Source organism: Physella acuta, unplaced genomic scaffold (assembly GCF_028476545.2).
Source record: "Physella acuta isolate Inbredline_101_S28 unplaced genomic scaffold, ASM2847654v3 ptg000051l, whole genome shotgun sequence".
NCBI classification, from domain to species: Eukaryota; Metazoa; Mollusca; class Gastropoda; family Physidae; genus Physella; species Physella acuta.
Window position 1 is genome coordinate 281783 of NW_026731571.1, and position 22315 is coordinate 304097.

At 44.1% G+C, this 22315-nt stretch overlaps 1 protein-coding gene across 3 annotated transcripts; it reads left to right on the forward strand.

Moving 5' to 3' along the window:
• The first annotated feature begins 513 nt into the window (after positions 1-513).
• Positions 514-20912, forward strand: LOC131946208 (calmodulin-alpha). 3 transcript variants are annotated; one of them, XM_059306887.1, is made up of 7 exons: positions 520-697; positions 14837-14867; positions 17277-17420; positions 19678-19771; positions 20416-20564; positions 20690-20763; positions 20794-20912. In XM_059306887.1, the coding sequence occupies exons 1-6, from the start codon at positions 695-697 to the stop codon at positions 20725-20727; spliced, it is 459 nt and encodes a 152-aa protein (XP_059162870.1). In that variant the 5' UTR covers positions 520-694; the 3' UTR covers positions 20728-20763; positions 20794-20912. The 3 variants fall into 3 exon arrangements, with proteins under 3 accessions (XP_059162877.1, XP_059162870.1, XP_059162861.1); XM_059306878.1 differs by having other exon boundaries at positions 522-697; positions 20690-20912; XM_059306894.1 differs by lacking the exons at positions 20690-20763; positions 20794-20912 and having other exon boundaries at positions 514-697; positions 20362-20489.
• The last annotated feature ends 1403 nt before the right edge of the window (positions 20913-22315 follow it).

A 22315-nucleotide genomic window follows, 5' to 3' on the forward strand; every position in this document is an offset into this window, starting at 1 on the left:
CATGTAGAGACTGGTGCTACGGCACATGTAGACATTGGTGCTACAGCACAAGTAGACACTGGTGCTACAGCAGACACTGGTTCTACAGCACCTATAGACGGGTGCTACAACACCTGTAGACAAGGGTGCTACATCACCTGCAACTTTTATACCATCAACTGCAATTCTGTTGATGTTCCAGTGCAATAAACAATAAATATTGCTGCTACCCCCTCCCACCCCTCCCCTCCACGTGTAAGCTAGTCGGTATTTCCCCCTAGTTAGGTCTGTTGACGCGATGACCTGTTGCAAGCGTCTGTAGGTGAATAGTTTAACGCCACGTTTAACACTGGTCCATTGAAGGGCTGCTGTAGTGTGGTAGACGACGCCCCACAAAACAGGACATCTTGTATCGTCATCAATTTTAAATCTGTTTTTAACTTCTTCCTGTAAATGTTGAAGTCACGTGACCACTGCAGCAGATCCCAACTAGCGGGAGATAACCCGAGCACCCGTCACCAGACGACAGCCTGTCGCACTGCGGTAGGCTGTCTCGTCTCGCCGTGTCTCGTCCCGTCTCGCGAGACTCTCGCTCTGCAACGTCACCGGGTGTCACTCGTTCACTCACGGCTGTAGCGCGGGATTTGACGTCTGCTGAAGGATAGAGTTGATACGTTGCCGGGGTCACAGGTCACGCTACTAATTCACACTAACTATGGTAAGTGGCACTAATATTTTTGTTCAGTCTTTAAAAGTTGCAGATGTTTGTTTTTTTAAGATGTACATTAAAATTTAGTCAAAGTTTTCTGGAGAAAAAAATTAAGATGTTTCCAATTAGCCTAATTACCTAGGCTTGAGTATTGTATTTTAACAGCAAATGACCAGTTTAATTATTCACATCATATACAAGTAGAATGTGCTGAGTGATACCCTAGGGAAACACGGGATTTACGGTTTAGAAAAATGTGATACAAAACAAAGTCCCTGAAGATTCTAAAGTAGATGTAGATCTAGATCATGTTGTTTTCCTTCGAATGTTTTTACAACACAGAGCATTTAACTTTTATTTTCATCTTTGGGTTGAAGTGGGGAGGGGGGGGGGGGGGGTGGAGTGTCGTCGTTAATAAATGACAACACGCTTTTAATATAAAAAGTTGACATCACACCTTAGGAATATCCCCCCCCCCCCCACCTTCGTGTCACAAATCGCTACGCTTGTGGTGTGTGTGTGAGGTGGGGGGGTGTACATATTATGAACGGACTCTAAAATTCATTAGATTCCCGTTCTCTAATGAACTTCAAACTTTTTCTGCGATGTAGGATAAGCGGGGTGGGGGGTGTACTGTGACCTAATGATTGTACGGATACTCCAAGTATGTACCTGACACAGAACACACATGCAAATAGCTGACACAGAACACACATGCAAATAGCTGCCCCTGACACAGAACACACATGCAAATAGCTGCCCCTGACACAGAACACACATGCAAATAGCTGCCCCTGACACAGAACACACATGCAAATAGCTGACACAGAACACACATGCAAATAGCTGCCCCTGACACAGAACACACATGCAAATAGCTGCCCCTGACACAGAACACACATGCAAATAGCTGCCCCTGACACAGAACACACATGCAAATAGCTGCCCCTGACACAGAACACACATGCAAATAGCTGACACAGAACACACATGCAAATAGCGGCCCCTGACACAGAACACACATGCAAATAGCTGACACAGAACACACATGCAAATAGCTGACACACAACACACATGCAAATAGCTGACACAGAACACACATGCAAATAGCTGCCCCTGACACAGAACACACATGCAAATAGCTGCCCCTGACACAGAACACACATGCAAATAGCTGCCGCCTGACACAGAACACACATGCAAATAGCTGCCCCTGACACAGAACACACATGCAAATAGCTGACACAGAACACACATGCAAATAGCGGCCCCTGACACAGAACACACATGCAAATAGCTGACACAGAACACACATGCAAATAGCTGACACACAACACACATGCAAATAGCTGACACACAACACACATGCAAATAGCTGACACAGAACACACATGCAAATAGCTGACACCGAACACACATGCAAATAGCTGCCCCTCCCTTTGACCACGGGCCATTGCTGTAAACGCCTACATGACCTCCAACATTTGCATAGATCTATCACATCATTGTCGTGGGTCATTTCATACTTTGTCTTGTTATATGTTGTATTGTCTCGTTATACGTTGTATTGTCTCATTATACGTTGTATTGTCTCGTTATACGTTGTATTGTCTCGTTGACAAAGGGTTAGGTAACTTCTTGATTTTAAATCGGGTATGTCAATATGTTGTTAGACTTCCTGGAATTACATCAGGAGCGTTGATGTGAGGGTTGACTTTCTAGAATTACATCAGGAGCGTTGATACAAGGGTAGACTTTATAGATTTACATCAGGAGCGTTGATGTGAGATTTGACTCTCTAGAATTGCATCAGTAGCGTTGATGCAATGTTAGACTTTCTAGAATTACATCAGGAGCCAAGATCAAGACGTCACTTGTTAAATCGGTTGCCTGAATTGTCACACCAAACTTGAAGATCTTACATGCTAGAGCTCTTAAAGGAGTCTGGTAGATGTTGTGTAGATCTTTAGCACAAAGAAGCAACTAAAGACCTTTAGCACACACAAGCAACTCAAGATCTTTAGCAGTCATAATGTTAGTGATTTAGCACCGGTCAACATATGTTCGGTGCTGCGGCACTTACGACAGTTTCACGTTTTCAACTTACCTAACGTTCCGTCGTTCACGTCAACGAACATAAAAGTCTGACCCCCCACCCCCACCCCCACCCCCACTTTACCTGTTACTTTGAAGCCCGGCCGTCACCAGACCCCAGCTAAATGCCATTGTCTTGACGCTGTCACATGACAGACTGTCATGCCCATGCTAGTCTGTCAACACATGACATACGACACCAGTTTAGTCAGGTCCCATGAGACGTGTAACTAGAGCAGACAAAAGTATCAGACAATTGTCTTCATCAGCAGACAATTGTCTTCATCAGCAGACGAGTGTCCGTTTTCTGACGTCACCACAACCGATGTTTACATCTTGTGTACCAGACACGCCACTAGCCTACATCAGCTAATTACATTCTTTGGGACGAGTTATCGCTCCTGTTAGGGGTTATGTCCCTGCCTGGTCAAGTCAGCTTTAGGTATCTTACGACTATTAGACGAACGGTAGTCTTTCATGTACTGTTTGTGTTATCAGGGTAGGTCAATGGATGTCAATCTTGTGGTATGTACCACATTAAGTGTGTTATTTGTGTGGGTCAATGGATGTCAATCTTGTGGTATGTACCACATTAAGTGTGTTATTTGTGTGGGTCAATGGATGTCAATCTTGTGGTGTCTACCACATTTAGTGTGTTATTTGTGTGGGTCAATGGATGTCAATCTTGTGGTATGTACCACATTAAGTGTGTTATTTGTGTGGGTCAATGGATGTCAATCTTGTGGTATGTACCACATTAAGTGTGTTATTTGTGTGGGTCAATGGATGTCAATCTTGTGGTGTCTACCACATTTAGTGTGTTATTTGTGTGGGTCAATGGATGTCAATCTTGTGGTGTGTACCACATTTAGTGTGTTATTTGTGTGGGTCAATGGATGTCAATCTTGTGGTGTCTACCACATTTAGTGTGTTATTTGTGTGGGTCAATGGATGTCAATCTTGTGGTGTGTACCACATTTAGTGTGTTATTTGTGTGGGTCAATGGATGTCAATCTTGTGGTGTGTACCACATTTAGTGTGTTATATGTGTGGGTCAATGGATGTCAATCTTGTGGTGTGTACCACATTTAGTGTGTTATTTGTGTGGGTCAATGGATGTCAATCTTGTGGTGTGTACCACATTTAGTGTGTTATTTGTGTGGGTCAATGGATGTCAATCTTGTGGTGTGTACCACATTTAGTGTGTTATATGTGTGGGTCAATGGATGTCAATCTTGTGGTGTGTACCACATTTAGTGTGTTATATGTGTGGGTCAATGGATGTCAATCTTGTGGTGTGTACCACATTTAGTGTGTTATTTGTGTGGGTCAATGGATGTCAATCTTGTGGTGTGTACCACATTTAGTGTGTTATTTGTGTGGGTCAATGGATGTCAACATTGTGGTGTGTTGTGCCACATTTAGTGTGTTATTTGTGTGGGTCAATGGATGTCAATCTTGTGGTGTCTACCACATTTAGTGTGTTATTTGTGTGGGTCAATGGATGTCAATCTTGTGGTGTGTACCACATTTAGTGTGTTATTTGTGTGGGTCAATGGATGTCAATCTTGTGGTGTGTTGTGCCACATTTAGTGTGTTATTTGTGTGGGTCAATGGATGTCAATATTGTTGTGTGTACCACATTTAGTGTGTTATTTGTGTGGGTCAATGGATGTCAATCTTGTGGTATGTACCACATTAAGTGTGTTATTTGTGTGGGTCAATGGATGTCAATCTTGTGGTGTGTACCACATTTAGTGTGTTATATGTGTGGGTCAATGGATGTCAATCTTGTGGTGTGTACCACATTTAGTGTGTTATTTGTGTGGGTCAATGGATGTCAATCTTGTAGTGTGTACCACATTTAGTGTGTTATTTGTGTGGGTCAATGGATGTCAATCTTGTAGTGTGTACCACATTTAGTGTGTTATTTGTGTGGGTCAATGGATGTCAATCTTGTGGTGTGTACCACATTTAGTGTGTTATTTGTGTGGGTCAATGGATGTCAATCTTGTGGTGTGTACCACATTTAGTGTGTTATTTGTGTGGGTCAATGGATGTCAACATTGTGGTGTGTTGTGCCACATTTAGTGTGTTATTTGTGTGGGTCAATGGATGTCAATCTTGTGGTGTGTACCACATTTAGTGTGTTATTTGTGTGGGTCAATGGATGTCAATCTTGTAGTGTGTACCACATTTAGTGTGTTATTTGTGTGGGTCAATGGATGTCAATCTTGTGGTGTGTACCACATTTAGTGTGTTGTTTGTGTGGGTCAATGGATGTCAATCTTGTGGTGTATACCACATTTAGTGTGTTATTTGTGTGGGTCAATGGATGTCAATCTTGTGGTGTGTACCACATTTAGTGTGTTATTTGTGTGGGTCAATGGATGTCAATCTTGTGGTGTGTACCACATTTAGTGTGTTATTTGTGTGGGTCAATGGATGTCAACATTGTGGTGTGTTGTGCCACATTTAGTGTGTTATTTGTGTGGGTCAATGGATGTCAATCTTGTGGTGTGTACCACATTTAGTGTGTTATTTGTGTGGGTCAATGGATGTCAATCTTGTGGTGTGTACCATATTTAGTGTGCTATTTGTGTGGGTCAATGGATGTCAATATTGTTGTGTGTACCACATTTAGTGTGTTCTTTGTGTGGGTCAATGGATGTCAATCTTGTGGTGTGTACCACATTTAGTGTGTTATTTGTGTGGGTCAATGGATGTCAATCTTGTGGTGTGTACCATATTTAGTGTGTTATTTGTGTGGGTCAATGGATGTCAATATTGTTGTGTGTACCACATTTAGTGTGTTATTTGTGTGGGTCAATGGATGTCAATCTTGTGGTGTGTTGTGCCACATTTAGTGTGTTATTTGTGTGGGTCAATGGATGTCAATCTTGTGGTATGTACCACATTAAGTGTGTTATTTGTGTGGGTCAATGGATGTCAATCTTGTGGTGTGTACCACATTTAGTGTGTTATTTGTGTGGGTCAATGGATGTCAATCTTGTGGTGTGTACCACATTTAGTGTGTTATTTGTGTGGGTCAATCTTGTGGTGTGTACCACATTTAGTGTGCTATTTGTGTGGGTCAATGGATGTCAATCTTGTGGTGTGTACCATATTTAGTGTGCTATTTGTGTGGGTCAATGGATGTCAATCTTGTGGTGTGTACCACACTCGGCCACACGACAACGCTGACTTAGGTCAATCTTGTTGTGTGTACCACACTCGGCCACACGACAACGCTGACTTAATCTATTGATTCTAGCACAGCTGGGTGAGATGGGAGAGATACAAGATGTTTCGTGGTCAGAATTGGAGGGGGGAGGGGTCACTAAACTTGCAGCTTATCTCAGATTTGGGGGAGGGGTAGGGGGGCTGGGGGACAGAAAGGGGGTCACTGAAACTTGCAACTCATACCACATTGTTTTAGCCACTGACACGTCAAGAAGGTTGGGGGGGGGGGTCATTCCGTCTATAGCTCACTCCTAAATGTTACGGGTGGGGGAGAGGGGTCACTATAACCTACAGCTTACAGTGTAAGGTGTGGGGGAAGGGGTCATAGAAATTAGTAGCTCGAACCTTTGACCCCTTCACCCCCCCCCCTTCCCCGCCCCCTAGACGGGGTCAACAAAACAAACGGCCTTTGTAATGGCACCCCACCCCTACTATATGTGGAGCAAGCTTCACATAACACCTATGTATGATAGTTCAGATATTTGACGCGATGTTACGCCGTAGCTCAGATAGCAGGGCCTTGTGAAGTCGATAGACACCGCGCTTCTTAAGTAGGTTAACGAGTGTACAATAATCTCAGTCCTGCTGTGTTCTGTGTTACGTAAGATGGTGGTTTAAGCTGGTGTGAAGAAACACATCAGACGACATCTAGGGTGACACGTGTGTAGGCCAGTGACGTCATCCGTATGACGAGCTACCTACGTCATCAGGCGATACACGGTGTTGACCTACACGAGTGACGGAGATTCCTCTCATTCATAACAGACACGTCGACACAGGGGCTCTGACGAGAGCTTAATTAGCCACGATGTTAGCGGGAGGGGCCAGCTCTTGGGGAGGTTTTTTTTTTTTCTGGGGATGGGGAGGTTTTTTTTTTTTCTGGGGATCAAGCACAAGGGGAGGGGGAGGGGTGTTGAAAGAGGGACATTTGGAGACAAGCAGAGATCATTTCTAGCGAAATGAAAACCGTTTTTCTGTTTTTACGTTCTCAGACCACAAAACAAGCCAAATGATTGATTGTATGCTACATTCATAAATGATTGAGTGATTGTATGCTACTTTCATAAATGATTGGGTGATTGTATGCTACATTATATAAACCGTTTAGTTGTCCTATAGGTCGGTGGGGTTGTGGGTGTGGACGTTCGTGGCTCCTATATGTCGGTGTGGTTGTGTGGATGTTCGTGGCTCCTATATGTCGGTGTGGTTGTGTGGATGTTCGTGGCTCCTATATGTCGGTGTGGTTGTGTGGATGTTCGTGGCTCCTATAGGTCGGTGTGGTTGTGTGGATGTTCGTGGCTCCTATATGTCGGTGGGGTTGTGGGTGTGGACGTTCGTGGCTCCTATATGTCGGTGTGGTTGTGTGGATGTTCGTGGCTCCTATATGTCGGTGTGGTTGTGTGGATGTTCGTGGCTCCTATATGTCGGTGTGGTTGTGTGGATGTTCGTGGCTCCTATAGGTCGGTGTGGTTGTGTGGATGTTCGTGGCTCCTATATGTCGGTGTGGTTGTGTGGATGTTCGTGGCTCCTATATGTCGGTGTGGTTGTGTGGATGTTCGTGGCTCCTATAGGTCGGTGTGGTTGTGTGGATGTTCGTGGCTCCTATATGTCGGTGTGGTTGTGTGGATGTTCGTGGCTCCTATAGGTCGGTGTGGTTGTGTGGCAGTGTGGATGTTCGTGGCTCCTATAGGTCGGTGTGGTTGTGTGGATGTTCGTGGCTCCTATAGGTCGGTGGGGTTGTGTGGATGTTCGTGGCTCCTATAGGTCGGTGTGGTTGTGTGGATGTTCGTGGCTCCTATAGGTCGGTGTGGTTGTGTGGATGTTCGTGGCTCCTATAGGTTGGTGTGGATGTTCGTGGCTCCTATAGGTTGGTGTGGTTGTGTGGATGTTCGTGGCTCCTATAGGTCGGTGTGGTTGTGTGGATGTTCGTGGCTCCTATAGGTCGGTGTGGTTGTGTGGATGTTCGTGGCTCCTATAGGTTGGTGTGGATGTTCGTGGCTCCTATAGGTTGGTGTGGTTGTGTGGATGTTCGTGGCTCCTATAGGTCGGTGTGGTTGTGTGGATGTTCGTGGCTCCTATAGGTCGGTGTGGTTGTGTGGATGTTCGTGGCTCCTATATGTCGGTGTGGTTGTGTGGATGTTCGTGGCTCCTATAGGTCGGTGTGGTTGTGTGGATGTTCGTGGCTCCTATAGGTCGGTGTGGTTGTGTGGATGTTCGTGGCTCCTATATGTCGGTGTGGTTGTGTGGATGTTCGTGGCTCCTATAGGTCGGTGTGGTTGTGTGGATGTTCGTGGCTCCTATAGGTCGGTGTGGTTGTGTGGATGTTCGTGGCTCCTATAGGTCGGTGTGGTTGTGTGGATGTTCGTGGCTCCTATAGGTCGGTGTGGCAGTGTGGATGTTCGTGGCTCCTATAGGTCGGTGGGGTTGTGTGGATGTTCGTGGCTCCTATATGTCGGTGTGGTTGTGTGGATGTTCGTGGCTCCTATAGGTCGGTGTGGTTGTGTGGATGTTCGTGGCTCCTATAGGTCGGTGTGGATGTTCGTGGCTCCTATAGGTCGGTGTGGTTGTGTGGATGTTCGTGGCTCCTATAGGTCGGTGTGGCAGTGTGGATGTTCGTGGCTCCTATAGGTTGGTGTGGATGTTCGTGGCTCCTATAGGTTGGTGTGGATGTTCGTGGCTCCTATAGGTCGGTGTGGTTGTGTGGATGTTCGTGGCTCCTATAGGTCGGTGTGGTTGTGTGGATGTTCGTGGCTCCTATAGGTCGGTGTGGTTGTGTGGATGTTCGTGGCTCCTATAGGTCGGTGTGGCAGTGTGGATGTTCGTGGCTCCTATAGGTTGGTGTGGATGTTCGTGGCTCCTATAGGTCGGTGTGGTTGTGTGGATGTTCGTGGCTCCTATAGGTCGGTGTGGTTGTGTGGATGTTCGTGGCTCCTATAGGTCGGTGTGGCAGTGTGGATGTTCGTGGCTCCTATATGTCGGTGTGGTTGTGTGGATGTTCGTGGCTCCTATAGGTCGGTGTGGATGTTAGTGGCTCCTATACTCGTGTCCACAATGTCCTGGACAGATTGTCCCAAATACCTTGGAGAATATCAGCAAAGTCCTGGAAGTCTTGTCTTCTTTGCCATGGAGCTGGTCCTAAGTCTGCCCTTAAGCCCTGGACAGTCTGTATTAAATGCTCTGGACAGTCTGTATTTAATGCCCTGGGCAGTCTGTATTAAATGCCCTGGGGAATCTGTATTTAATGCCCTGGGGAATCTGTCCTCTATACCCCTGGTTAGTATGCCCACATGACACTGGTCTGCGTCGATACCACATTACAATTGATAATCCGGGAACAGATGAGAATCGATTCTGAAATTTTCTCAGACGTATTGTGAGTACAGTTGGATTGAGAAATGCTATTGCCCCATTATTCGATACTTGATTTAACATCGCTCAAAAAGCTGTATTCGATACTTGATATCACAAAGATCAAAAAGCTGTATACGATACTTGTTATCTCAACGACCAAAAAGCTGTATTGGATACTGATTTTACAAAGATCAAAAAGCTGTATTCGATAATTGATATCACAACGACCAAAAAACTGTATTGGATACTGATTTTACAAAGATCAAAAAGCTGTATTCGATACTTGATATCACAACGACCAAAAAGCTGTATTCGATACTTGATGTGACAAAGTTCCACTGACAGCTGTATTCGATACTTGATGTCACAAAGTTCCACTGATAGCTGAAATTTGAATCGGTCACGTGATCTTCTCTTTGTATTTTCTGTGGGCCAGGAATCTTTTCATGCAAGGGCTATTGTGTATGGATGGAATGGGGGGGGGGGCATTAACAATAGACGAGGAATATCGTGTGTGAGGGTGGAGGGGGGGGGGGGGAGACAAGGTTTTAACGACATCAGCACTTGAAGATATCGACCATCGTTTTAATGGCGTGTAATTAATATTTTTTAATCATATCATTCTCATCCAGTTGTTAAACGTTGTATTGTGGTTTACTTTATATTGTCTCGTTATACGTTGTATTGTCTCGTTATGCGTTGTATTGTCTCGTTATACGTTGTATTGTCTCGTTATGCGTTGTATTGTCTCGTTATACGTTTTATTGTCTCGTTATGCGTTGTATTGTCTCGTTATACGTTTTATTGTCTCGTTATACGCTGTATTCTCTCGTTATACATTTTATTGTCTTTTTATACGTTTTATTGTCTCATTATACGCTGTATTGTCTCGTTATACGTTGTATTGTCTCGTTATACGTTGTATTGCCTCATACGTTGTATTGTCTTGTAATACGTTGTATTGTCTCGTTATACGTTGTATTGTCTCATTATACGTTGTATTGTCTCGTTATACGTTGTATTGTCTTCCAACTTGAATGCTACCATCAGGGAAGAGAACGACTCTGAACGGCTGTCACGTGATTTCATCGGTCTTTTACACCTGGCTTTGGGTGTAACGTGAGTTACACACATGCACACGACTCACACACATACACCACACACACACACACACACACCGCAAATGTACCACACAAACACACGCGCGCGCACTCATACACCGCAAACCTTATATAAAATACCATTGACAGACACGCTGGGCATCATACTCAAGACATAATACACAAGACACAGGACACCATATACAAGACAGCATACATAAGAAAAAATACATAAAACAACACAAAAGAAACCATACATAAGACACAATGCATAAGACACAATACACAAGACAAGAAACATAAGACACCATAGACAAGACACCATACATAAGGCACCATACATAAGACACAAAACATAAGACACCTAGACTGTAACATGCCGGCTAGCTGTTAAAACCCCCGTCAGCATAATCTTACTTTTCTCTTGGCCGTTTCATCACAATGCGCAACTCATTTAGGCACGGACTAATTAGCGAGTGGTATACCTAGCGCCCATCTGATCAATATATGATTTGATCGATATCTTGGTTTATCAGGTGCTGATTGGCTTCTGGTCGATAGACATTATACCAGCAAACTATGGTGTTTTATGGGATAGTTGTGTTCGCTCGTTGCGTCACTGTTTCAAGTCAACAGCCCCCCCCCCCCCCACACACACACCCTTGACTGGCTTTCTTCGTCAGTTCAGTGGCTCTGTGCGAAGGGGCGTCAGTGGAGTCGGGCGTCAGGGTTGTCGGTGCTTGTGTGTGGGCAGTTGTATGTGTGTGACGTCACTAATAAGAGACATGCTTGACCGTAAGGGGGGGGGGGTGGCACCGGGTGACGAGACGCACCGGGAAACCCCGATTTTTGCCAATGTGGAGTAGCTGCTTCATACAGAATAAGATCTGTGGCGAACATTTCAAACTCCACCCAATAACCCTGTTTTTTGTGGCGAACATTTCAAACTCCACCCAATAACCCTGTTTTTTGTGGCGAACATTTCAAACTCCACCCAATAACCCTGTTTTTTGTGGCGAACATTTCAAACTCCACCCAATAACCCTGTTTTTTGTGGCGAACATTTCAAACTCCACCCAATAACCCTGTTTTTTGTGGCGAACATTTCAAACTCCACCCAATAACCCTGTTTTTTGTGGCGAACATTTCAAACTCCACCCAATAACCCTGTTTTTTGTGGCGAACATTTCAAACTCCACCCAATAACCCTATTGTTCAGAATTAGATATGTGGCGAACATTTCAAACTCCACTAATTGACCCTGTTGTTTGTGGCGAACATTTCAAACTCAACTAATTGACCCTATTGTTTGAATCACTTTAACGAACTTGAAGAAAAAGAAGAAGTTAAACCTGCCGGTTGTCATACATTGCTTTACTTATGTTAGAAATACACTGGTTAGGACGGGCTTGTACATAATGACTATCGCGAGGGCAGCTACTGGTGCAAGTGGTGACCAAGGCTAGGGCAGCTACTGGTGCAAGTGGTGACCAAGGCTAGGGTAGCTACTGGTGCAAGTGGTGACCAAGGTTAGGGCAGCTACTGGTGCAAGTGGTGACCAAGGCTAGGGCAGCTACTGGTGCAAGTGGTGACCAAGGCTAGGGTAGCTACTGGTGCAAGTGGTGACCAAGGCTAGGGCAGCTACTGGTGCAAGTGGTGACCAAGGCTAGGGCAGCTACTGGTGCAAGTGGTGACCAAGGTAGGGCAGCTACTGGTGCAAGTGGTGACCAAGGCTAGGGCAGCTACTGGTGCAAGTGGTGACCAAGGCTAGGGTAGCTACTGGTGCAAGTGGTGACCAAAGCTAGGGCAGCTACTGGTGCAAGTGGTGACTAAGAAGTGGTGACCAAGGCTAGGGCAGCTACTGGTTAAATGTGGTGACAAGGCTAGGGTAGCTACTGGTGCAAGTGGTGACCAAGGTTAGGGCAGCTACTGGTGCAAGTGGTGACCAAGGCTAGTGCAGCTAGTGGTGCAAGTGGTGATCAAGCAGTGGTGACCAAAGCTAGGGCAGCTACTGGTGCAAGTGGTGACCAAGACACTTAGCCAACAAGACGGACCACCACTACTCCCACTGTTTTGTCCCCCCCCCCCCCTCATCAAACAGTTGCAGCTAATTGTCTAGTGCTGACATTTGATCTCATGAATATTAGGTCAGGACACTCGGGGTGGGGCAAGGACCTGGTACTCGCCACCAGTCTCAGTCAAAGATCGATGGATCTCTATATAGGAGCTTCCAGACTTCCAGCACTAGATGGTACTGGGCTGGAACTGTCCAGCTCGTCACGTGGTTTGTCTAGAGGCGCCACCACTTTGGTGGGGTGGGGGGTGTAGAGTGCTCGGTGTAGGGTGCGGGGTGGGGTTTCATGTAGCAGGGGAGGTGCAGCATTTAGTGGGGCGGGGAAGGGCAATGGAGTTTTGGAGGAAGGTAAATAGTGCGCTGCTGTAGTGCTGTATGACCACACACACATCCACACACACAAACCACACGAACTGACACAGACATACCGAATAGTACAGCACACACACACAAACCACACGAACTGACATACAGACATAACACAGCACACACACATAAAACACCCGTACTTATACACACAAACCAAACGAATCGATACAAACACAAACGACAGGAACAGCCACACAAAAAACCCACTACCCGCACACACACACACACACACCGAGTGACCTTCAGCAAACATAAAAGCCGGCCACCTCAGCCATCAGTAGTCACTGACCTATAATTAGTCCACAAGTCATATCTCACAGTGGACACATTCTAGCACAGTGGGAAGGGTGGGGGAGGGGGGAATGCCCTCACGGGTAGATTAGAATAACCAGGGCTGAATATTACGAAAAAAACAAAACAATGTAAAATATTGAAATTATGGGATATCAGCTGTTGAAGACTTTATAAGCCCTACTTCAAGCCGATACCAGAAATCTACACACTAACCGTGTTAAGTATCTTATAGGTAGATCTACACACTGTGTTAAGTATCTTATAGATAGATCTACACACTATCCGTGTTAAGTATCTTATAGATAGATCTACACTGTGGGCCGTCATCTGTATATTCTATTTTGAGCGTTGTCACGTGATCGTTATCTTACAGCTGATTGAACGGTTGCTTGTTTATATTCATTACGTCCTTGTTTTGATTACGTATGTGTGTGTGTGCAGTGTGTGTGTGTTTTGGTTGTTTGTGTAGTGGAGTGGGGGCGGGGTGGGGGAAGTCAATTCTACACGTCAACTGTCTGGCTCTATGACAGGTCACGTGTCTGGCACTCTAATTAATTAATTAATAATCGCCTGATACACCTGTTTTACTTGGGTAGTATTTTTACTAGTGTATATTACTTTAACAATGTCCGGATGTGGAACTAACTGTATCAATGTCCGGATATGGAACTAACTGTAACAATGTCCGGATATGGAACTAACTGTAACAATGTCCGGATATGGAACTAACTGTAACAATGTCCGGATATGGAACTAACTGTAACAATGTCCGGATGTGGAACTAACTGTATCAATGTCCGGATATGGAACTAACTGTAACAATGTCCGGATATGGAACTAACTGTAACAATGTCCGGATATGGAACTAACTGTAACAATGTCCGGATATGGAACTAACTGTATCAATGTCCGGATATGGAACTAACTGTAACAATGTCCGGATATGGAACTAACTGTAACAATGTCCGGATATGGAATTGAGAGGAAGTTGCTGAGAACTGGCAAGAAAATTGAGGCCCTGGCATATTTTTGGGGCACTTTTTGCTACACGGAGTGTGAGTCGCCTGGGGTTCAATGCCAAGTCAAGTGGCACAAGATATGCCCTTATTGTGGGCAGCTATTTATATTGATGTGCACATAAAGTGGACGGTATAAACTAGCATTAGATTATTTGAGACAAAGTTTAGTTTACATCCCCCCTCCCTCCCAAAAAAAAAAAATTCCTATAAAAACTATATAGTGTAATGTTAACAAAACGTACGAGTTATTTTTAATTTCAAGCGAAGCCTAGTTCGCCTTGTCATAACGATTACTTGAAACATAATCCATGACTCCCAACACATTGTGATATTTGCCATCGTTTGAAACCAAATACCATCAATTCTAAATGGTACACATTTGAATCGTAATCTTACATGATGTAAGTTTTAAACAGATTGATTTCATTGAATAGATAGAATGACATCATCAATTCTTGCGTAAACGATGTGTGTAGTTTTTAAACTCAGTAGCGATGTGCTGCTTGTGACGTCACAAAGACAATGGTCGCGCTGGCTAAGAAAACCGGCTAAAGAAAAGTAAACGTCCAAACATGGGTTGTAAGTGTTCCTGTTTTTTTTTCAGGCTGACCAGCTAACAGAGGAACAGATAGCAGGTAATTACACCAGGTCATTGACCTTAGTCTTACCTAGAACCACTCATTATATAGTAAATAATAATAGTAATGGAGACCGCCGTCAATACTCTCGAAATGGTCTAGATCTAGATTTAGAATCTAGACTTCTAGATCTAGAATCTATAAAGTATTTTTTTAATATCTAGATCTAGAATCTAGATCTAAATCCGGTGCGATGTTATTGAAAGAAATTTGGTTAAAGAATGTTTGATTAAGATTGGATTTAGGTCTAGACTAGATCTTTATGATGTTTCGTTATTAAAAAAAAAAAGCCACAAACAATTTGGTTGTTTACATTTTATCACAGAAAAAGTCAACAAAAGTGACAGATCTAGATCTAGGAATCTAGATCTAGATCTGAATAATTAATAATTAGGTGTTTTAAAAAAAAAATTAAAAATTTTCGGCAAAGTTTTGGAACAAATCACTACAAAAAGTGGGGTTTCCAGATGATGACCCCTGAGTTCCTGTGAGTGTACAACCAATGTTTGTCTACCGAAAGTAAAACTTCGGATATAGCCTAGGCTTGATGAAAACAGATACAACTGTAACCTTATACTCAAAAAATTTGTTTCAAGTTCTAGGGATTTGCAACACTAATAACATTGATTCTAAAAATATTAATATCTGGACTGGATTATTTTCAAGCTTAGGCATTTTTTTTTTTGCTGAATTTTTGTTGCGGCCGCTTTGATGGCCATGTCAACAATAATGATCAAACCCAACTCGTCATATTCGGTCGCCTCCATTACATTAGGTCATTGACTTTATGCTAGCTTTAGTCATTACACTAGGTCATTAATGTTTGTGATAGCTTTAGTCATTACATGGTAATTACACTAGGTCATTAATGTAGGTGCTAGCTTTAGTCATTACATGGTAATTACTCCAGGTTAGTGCTAGCTTTAGTCATTACATGGTAATTACACCAGGCTGGTAGCTCTAGTCATTACATGTAAGCCGACATAACCGTCTTTAGAATCTACAAGTTTGGCCCACTACATCGTACATAGTACGTTAAACTAAAGTTCATCTCCCAGCATAGAGTCGGCAATTATCCCGTAATGTTTGTGAGTTTTGTAAACATTCGTTACTGTTAACCATAGTTTATTCGACCGAGGAAATATAATAATGTCGAGTGTACTTATTAATGTTTTAAGTTTGACACAAGGAAACAGAAAAAAAAACATTTGCAGAAAATTAGCAACGATAAGTAGATCTAATTATAAATAACAATAGCACAGTTGAGTTTAGCAATTAATTTTGTTTTAAGAAACAGAATTTTTTTTTTAATTCAGAAAATTGTTATCATTAAGATTTAGCTCTAGAAAAAAATGATTACTAAATGATTACTAAACACCCTTGTATTTTTTACCTATTTTTGTAAACAAAAACAATATTTTTCCACCCTTAATCTTCATAACAAACAGCCATACCAAACCTCCATTAGACACATTTGTTTCATTTAAAATCTATTTTTTTATGCTAAAAACTCAGGTTTTAATTTCATACACGCTGATTACATCTAGAACTGGGTCAAGGTCTATTTTTACGTAGTGTCGTTATTTTTATTTAATTAGATCTAAATCGAGATGGAGATAGAGTTTCTTAGACTCGAAATAATACGGTGTCGATACACGTTAATTATCAATCTTATCTATATTTAATATTAAAAAAAATGTCCTCGAAATAAAGCAATGTAATCGATACGTGATGTTAAAAAGTGACTTTGATATTCAATAAAAAACAGTGACATCGATACTCAATAAAAACAATGACATCGATACCTGTTATATCATGCTCATTGAATACAAGCTAGACTTTGCTATCTCCAGAGTTTAAAGAAGCCTTCAGTCTGTTCTTGCTATCTCCAGAGTTTAAAGAAGCCTTCAGTCTGTTTTTGCTATCTCCAGAGTTTAAAGAAGCCTTCAGTCTGTTCTTGCTATCTCCAGAGTTTAAAGAAGCCTTCAGTCTGTTTTTGCTATCTCCAGAGTTTAAAGAAGCCTTCAGTCTGTTCTTGCTATCCCCAGAGTTTAAAGAAGCCTTCAGTCTGTTCTTGCTATCTCCAGAGTTTAAAGAAGCCTTCAGTCTGTTCTTGCTATCCCCAGAGTTTAAAGAAGCCTTCAGTCTATTCTTGCTATAGCCTTCAGTCTGTTCTTGCTATCTCCAGAGTTTAAAGAAGCCTTCAGTCTGTTCTTGCTATCTCCAGAGTTTAAAGAAGCCTTCAGTCTGTTCTTGCTATCTCCAGAGTTTAAAGAAGCCTTCAGTCTGTTTTTGCTATCTCCAGAGTTTAAAGAAGCCTTCAGTCTATTCTTGCTATAGCCTTCAGTCTGTTCTTGCTATCTCCAGAGTTTAAAGAAGCCTTCAGTCTGTTTTTGCTATCTCCAGAGTTTAAAGAAGCCTTCAGTCTGTTCGACAAGGATGGTGACGGCACAATAACGACCAAAGAGCTTGGCACCGTCATGAGGTCCCTGGGCCAGAACCCTACAGAGTCGGAGCTACAGGACATGATCAACGAGGTGGATGCTGACGGTTAGTCGCTCAAAATGCTTTTATACGGCATATTCGCTCTAGTTGATTGGCCACTTGTTCACGAGCTAGTAGCTGATTGGTCACTTGTCCACGAGCTAGTAGCTGATTGGTCACTTGTCCACTAGCTAGCAGCTGATTGGCCACTTGTCCACGAGCTAGTAGCTGATTGGTCACTTGTCCACGAGCTAGCAGCTGATTGGCCACTTGTCCACGAGCTAGTAGCTGATTGGTCACTTGTCCACTAGCTAGTAGCTGATTGGTCACTTGTCCACTTGTATCAAGGCATATAAGTGGAATGGTTTGAGTCAAGGTTAAGGTGACAATGCTAGCTAAGATATGGCCTGGTATAGGACCTGATTCACCCCCCCTCCCTCACACACACTCCCACTGATAGTCTGCCATTGATTGTCTGCCATTGATTGTCTGCCATTGATTGTCTGCCATTGATTGTCTGCCATTGATTGTCTGCCATTGATTCCCCTTGACTCTAACACCCCCATGCATTGTCTACCACCAGGTAACCTCCCCATACATGTTCTCCCCACCAGGTAACCTCCCCATGCATGTTCTCCCCACCAGGTAACCTCCCCATGCATGTTCTCCCCACCAGGTAACCTCCCCATACATGTTCTCCCCACCAGGTAACCTCCCCATGCATGTTCTCACCACCAGGTAACCTCCCCATGCATGTTCTCCCCACCAGGTAACCTCCCTATACATGTTCTCCCCACCAGGTAACATCCCCATACATGTTCTCCCCACCAGGTAACCTCCCCATACATGTTCTCCCCACCAGGTAACCTCCCCATACATGTTCTCCCCACCAGGTAACCTCCCCATACATGTTCTCCCCACCAGGTAACCTCCCCATGCATGTTCTCCCCACCAGGTAACCTCCCCATACATGTTCTCCCCACCAGGTAACCTCCCCATGCATGTTCTCCCCACCAGGTAACCTCCCCATACATGTTCTCCCCACCAGGTAACCTCCCCATGCATGTTCTCCCCACCAGGTAACCTACCCATACATGTTCTCCCCACCAGGTAACCTCCCCATACATGTTCTCCCCACCAGGTAACCTCCCCATACATGTTCTCCCCACCAGGTAACCTCCCCATACATGTTCTCCCCACCAGGTAACCTCCCCATACATGTTCTCCCCACCAGGTAACCTCCCCATACATGTTCTCCCCACCAGGTAACCTCCCCATACATGTTCTCCCCACCAGGTAATCTCCCCATACATGTTCTCCCCACCAGGTAACCTCCCCATGCATGTTCTCCCCACCAGGTAACCTCCCCATGCATGTTCTCCCCACCAGGTAACCTCCCCATACATGTTCTCCCCACCAGGTAACCTCCCCATGCATGTTCTCCCCACCAGGTAACCTCCCCATACATGTTCTCCCCACCAGGTAACATCCCCATACATGTTCTCCCCACCAGGTAACCTCCCCATACATGTTCTCCCCACCAGGTAACCTCCCCATACATGTTCTCCCCACCAGGTAACCTCCCCATACATGTTCTCCCCACCAGGTAACCTCCCCATACATGTTCTCCCCACCAGGTAACCTCCCCATACATGTTCGTTCTCCCCACCAGGTAACCTCCCCATGCATGTTCTCCCCACCAGGTAACCTCCCCATACATGTTCTCCCCACCAGGTAACCTCCCCATGCATGTTCTCCCCACCAGGTAACCTCCCCATACATGTTCTCCCCACCAGGTAACCTCCCCATGCATGTTCTCCCCACCAGGTAACCTACCCATACATGTTCTCCCCACCAGGTAACCTCCCCATACATGTTCTCCCCACCAGGTAACCTCCCCATACATGTTCTCCCCACCAGGTAACCTCCCCATACATGTTCTCCCCACCAGGTAACCTCCCCATACATGTTCTCCCCACCAGGTAACCTCCCCATACATGTTCTCCCCACCAGGTAACCTCCCCATACATGTTCTCCCCACCAGGTAATCTCCCCATACATGTTCTCCCCACCAGGTAACCTCCCCATGTATGTTCTCCCCACCAGGTAACCTCCCCATGCATGTTCTCCCCACCAGGTAACCTCCCCATACATGTTCTCCCCACCAGGTAACCTCCCCATGCATGTTCTCCCCACCAGGTAACCTCCCCATGCATGTTCTCCCCACCAGGTAACCTCCCCATGCATGTTCTCCCCACCAGGTAATCTCCCCATACATGTTCTCCCCACCAGGTAACCTCCCCATGTATATTCTCCCCACCAGGTAACGGCACCATCGACTTCCCAGAGTTCCTGACAATGATGGCCAGAAAGATGAAAGACACAGACTCGGAGGAGGAGATTCGGGAGGCTTTCAGGTGAGGGTGGGGGGGCGTGTTTGGTGGGAGGCTTTCAGGTGAGTGGGGGGGGGAGGTTGTTTGATGGGAGGCTTTCAGGTGAGTGGGTGTGTTTGGTGGGAGGCTTTCAGGTGAGTGGGGGGGCGTGTTTGGTGGGAGGCTTTCAGGTGAGGGGGAGGCTTTCAGGTGAGTTTGGGGGGGGGGCGTGTTTGGTGGGAGGCTTTCAGGTGAGTGGGGGTGTTTGAAGGGAGGCTTTCAGGTGAGTGGGGGTGTTTGATGAGAGGCTTTCAGGTGAGTGGGGGTGTTTGATGAGAGGCTTTCAGGTGAGTGGGGGTGTTTGATGAGAGGCTTTCAGGTGAGTGGGGGTGTTTGGTGGGAGGCTTTCAGATGAGTGGGGGTGTTTGATGGGGGGGGGGCTTTCATGTGAGTGGGAGGCTTTCAGGTGAGTGGGCGTGTTTGAAGGGAGGCTTTCGGGTGAGTGGGGGTGTTTGATGTGAGGCTTTCAGGTGAGTGGGGGTGTTTGGTGGGTGGCTTTCAGATGAGTGGGCGTGTTTGGTGGGAGGCTAGCTGTACGGCAATGGTTTCAACTTGTTTCTGACCATTTGATCCAGGGTGTTTGACAAAGACGGCAATGGCTTCATCTTGTTTCTGACCATTTGATCCAGGGTGTTTGACAAAGACGGCAATGGCTTCATCTCGGCTGCCGAACTGAGGCACGTGATGACAAATTTAGGAGAGAAGTTGACCGACGAGGAGGTAGATGAGATGATAAGGGAGGCTGATGTTGATGGAGATGGTCAAGTCAATTATGAAGGTATTTGTTTTTATTTAGCGCAGTCGGTTCAAAATGTTCAATTTTAATTAAAACGAAATCGGTGCAATATTTAAAATAATATCCTGACTTGTCTCCCTTGGACTATAATTTCATGATTTCTCCAGAGTTCGTTACTATGATGTTAGGCAAAACTAGCGGCTGATGTCACTGATGTTCATCATATGCTGGAGTGATGTCTGGGATGTTCATCATATGCTGGAGTGATGTGGGGATGTTCATCATATGCTGGAGTGATCAGTTTGGTTGTATATGTAGATCTAATTAGTTGTTCTCATTAACACATTTGTACATTGTTTTCTGAGCTCCAATATATTTTTAATTCATGAAGTGACCCGTGTTCTTATTGTTACTTGTGTGAGATTCTTTGTGGTGTGTGTGTGTGTCTAGTTGACGTGTGTGTGTGTGTGTGGTTGACGTGTGTATGTGTGTGGTTGACGTGTGTGTGTGTGTGGTGTCTATTTGTATTTTCTTTTTTCTTTACTTTTTAACTAACAGTTTTTAATACATTTTCCTACCTTAAAATATTTTAGCATTGCAGATAGATAAGTTTGATCGATATTTCGTCAAAGTAAACTGTAGTGTACTATATTTATCTTTTCCACCGACCCTAACAAAATAAGGTTAGCTAATACTTGATCTCATACTGTCTTTAATATCCCCTCTCAAAATTGACACAAGCATAACTAGCGCTATTAGCGTTCATGTTGACACAAGTATAACTAGCGCTATTAGCGTTCATGTTGACACAAGTATAACTAACGCTATTAGCGTTCATGATGATACAAGTATAACTAACGCTATTAGCGTTCATGTGACACAAGTATAACTAGCGCTATTAAAGTTCATGGTGACACAAGTATAACTAGCGCTATTAAAGTTCATGTTGACACAAGTATAACTAGCGCTATTAGCGTTCATGTTGACACAAGTATAACTAACGCTATTAGCGTTCATGATGATACAAGTATAACTAACGCTATTAGCGTTCATGTGACACAAGTATAACTAACGCTATTAGCGTTCATGTTGACACAAGTATAACTAGCGCTATTAGCGTTCATGTAGACTTGCAGATTTGTAAACATCGCTCAACCCAAGTTCTGCTCACATAGAGTGGGGAAATTGTCTTGTTACCTCCCCTTCTCTTGGTGAATATTGTAATCAGCAGTTTTTAGCAACTCTAATTTTATATCTAACAAGACTAAAAATAAATTATCTTGTGATGTTAATGACAATGCACTTATCTGGCTGCTAAAACGACTCTTGTCTTTTCTAGGACTCTATTACTCATTGATATAATAGTTTATGTCTACAATACTATTTGCTTCAAGGGACACAATCTATTGATTTATGAACTCTAGATGATATTTCCTTATTACCGCCACGATTAGATCATTCAAGTCACTAGAATTTATTTCTTCACAATAAGATTTTTTATCATCAATAGATGTTACATCTGTAACGAAATGATTGTTACATTGTTTGTATGACATCTTTGATATAACAAGGTGGTTGTTGCTTCTTTAATATGACAAGGTGGTTGTTACACACAAAATATAAAATAAAACAACCCTACATATATGCCCGAGAGGTTTCCTTACGAGATGTATGTAGCTGTACATCCGCCATTTTAAATGTGTTATTCCTTTGATGAACATCTGCTGCTAAACTTGGCTAGTTCAACTGTGTCCGACATGTTTTGTTGGCTAGTTCAACTGTGTCCGACATGT

Excerpts from the sequence above, each read along its gene's own strand:
- LOC131946208 (XM_059306887.1), top strand. Across the intron at positions 14,868-17,276 it reads AACAGAGGAACAGATAGCAG|AGTTTAAAGAAGCCTTCAGT; the intron begins GTAATTACACCA and ends TGCTATCTCCAG. Across the intron at positions 20,565-20,689 it reads TGGTCAAGTCAATTATGAAG|AGTTCGTTACTATGATGTTA; the intron begins GTATTTGTTTTT and ends TGATTTCTCCAG.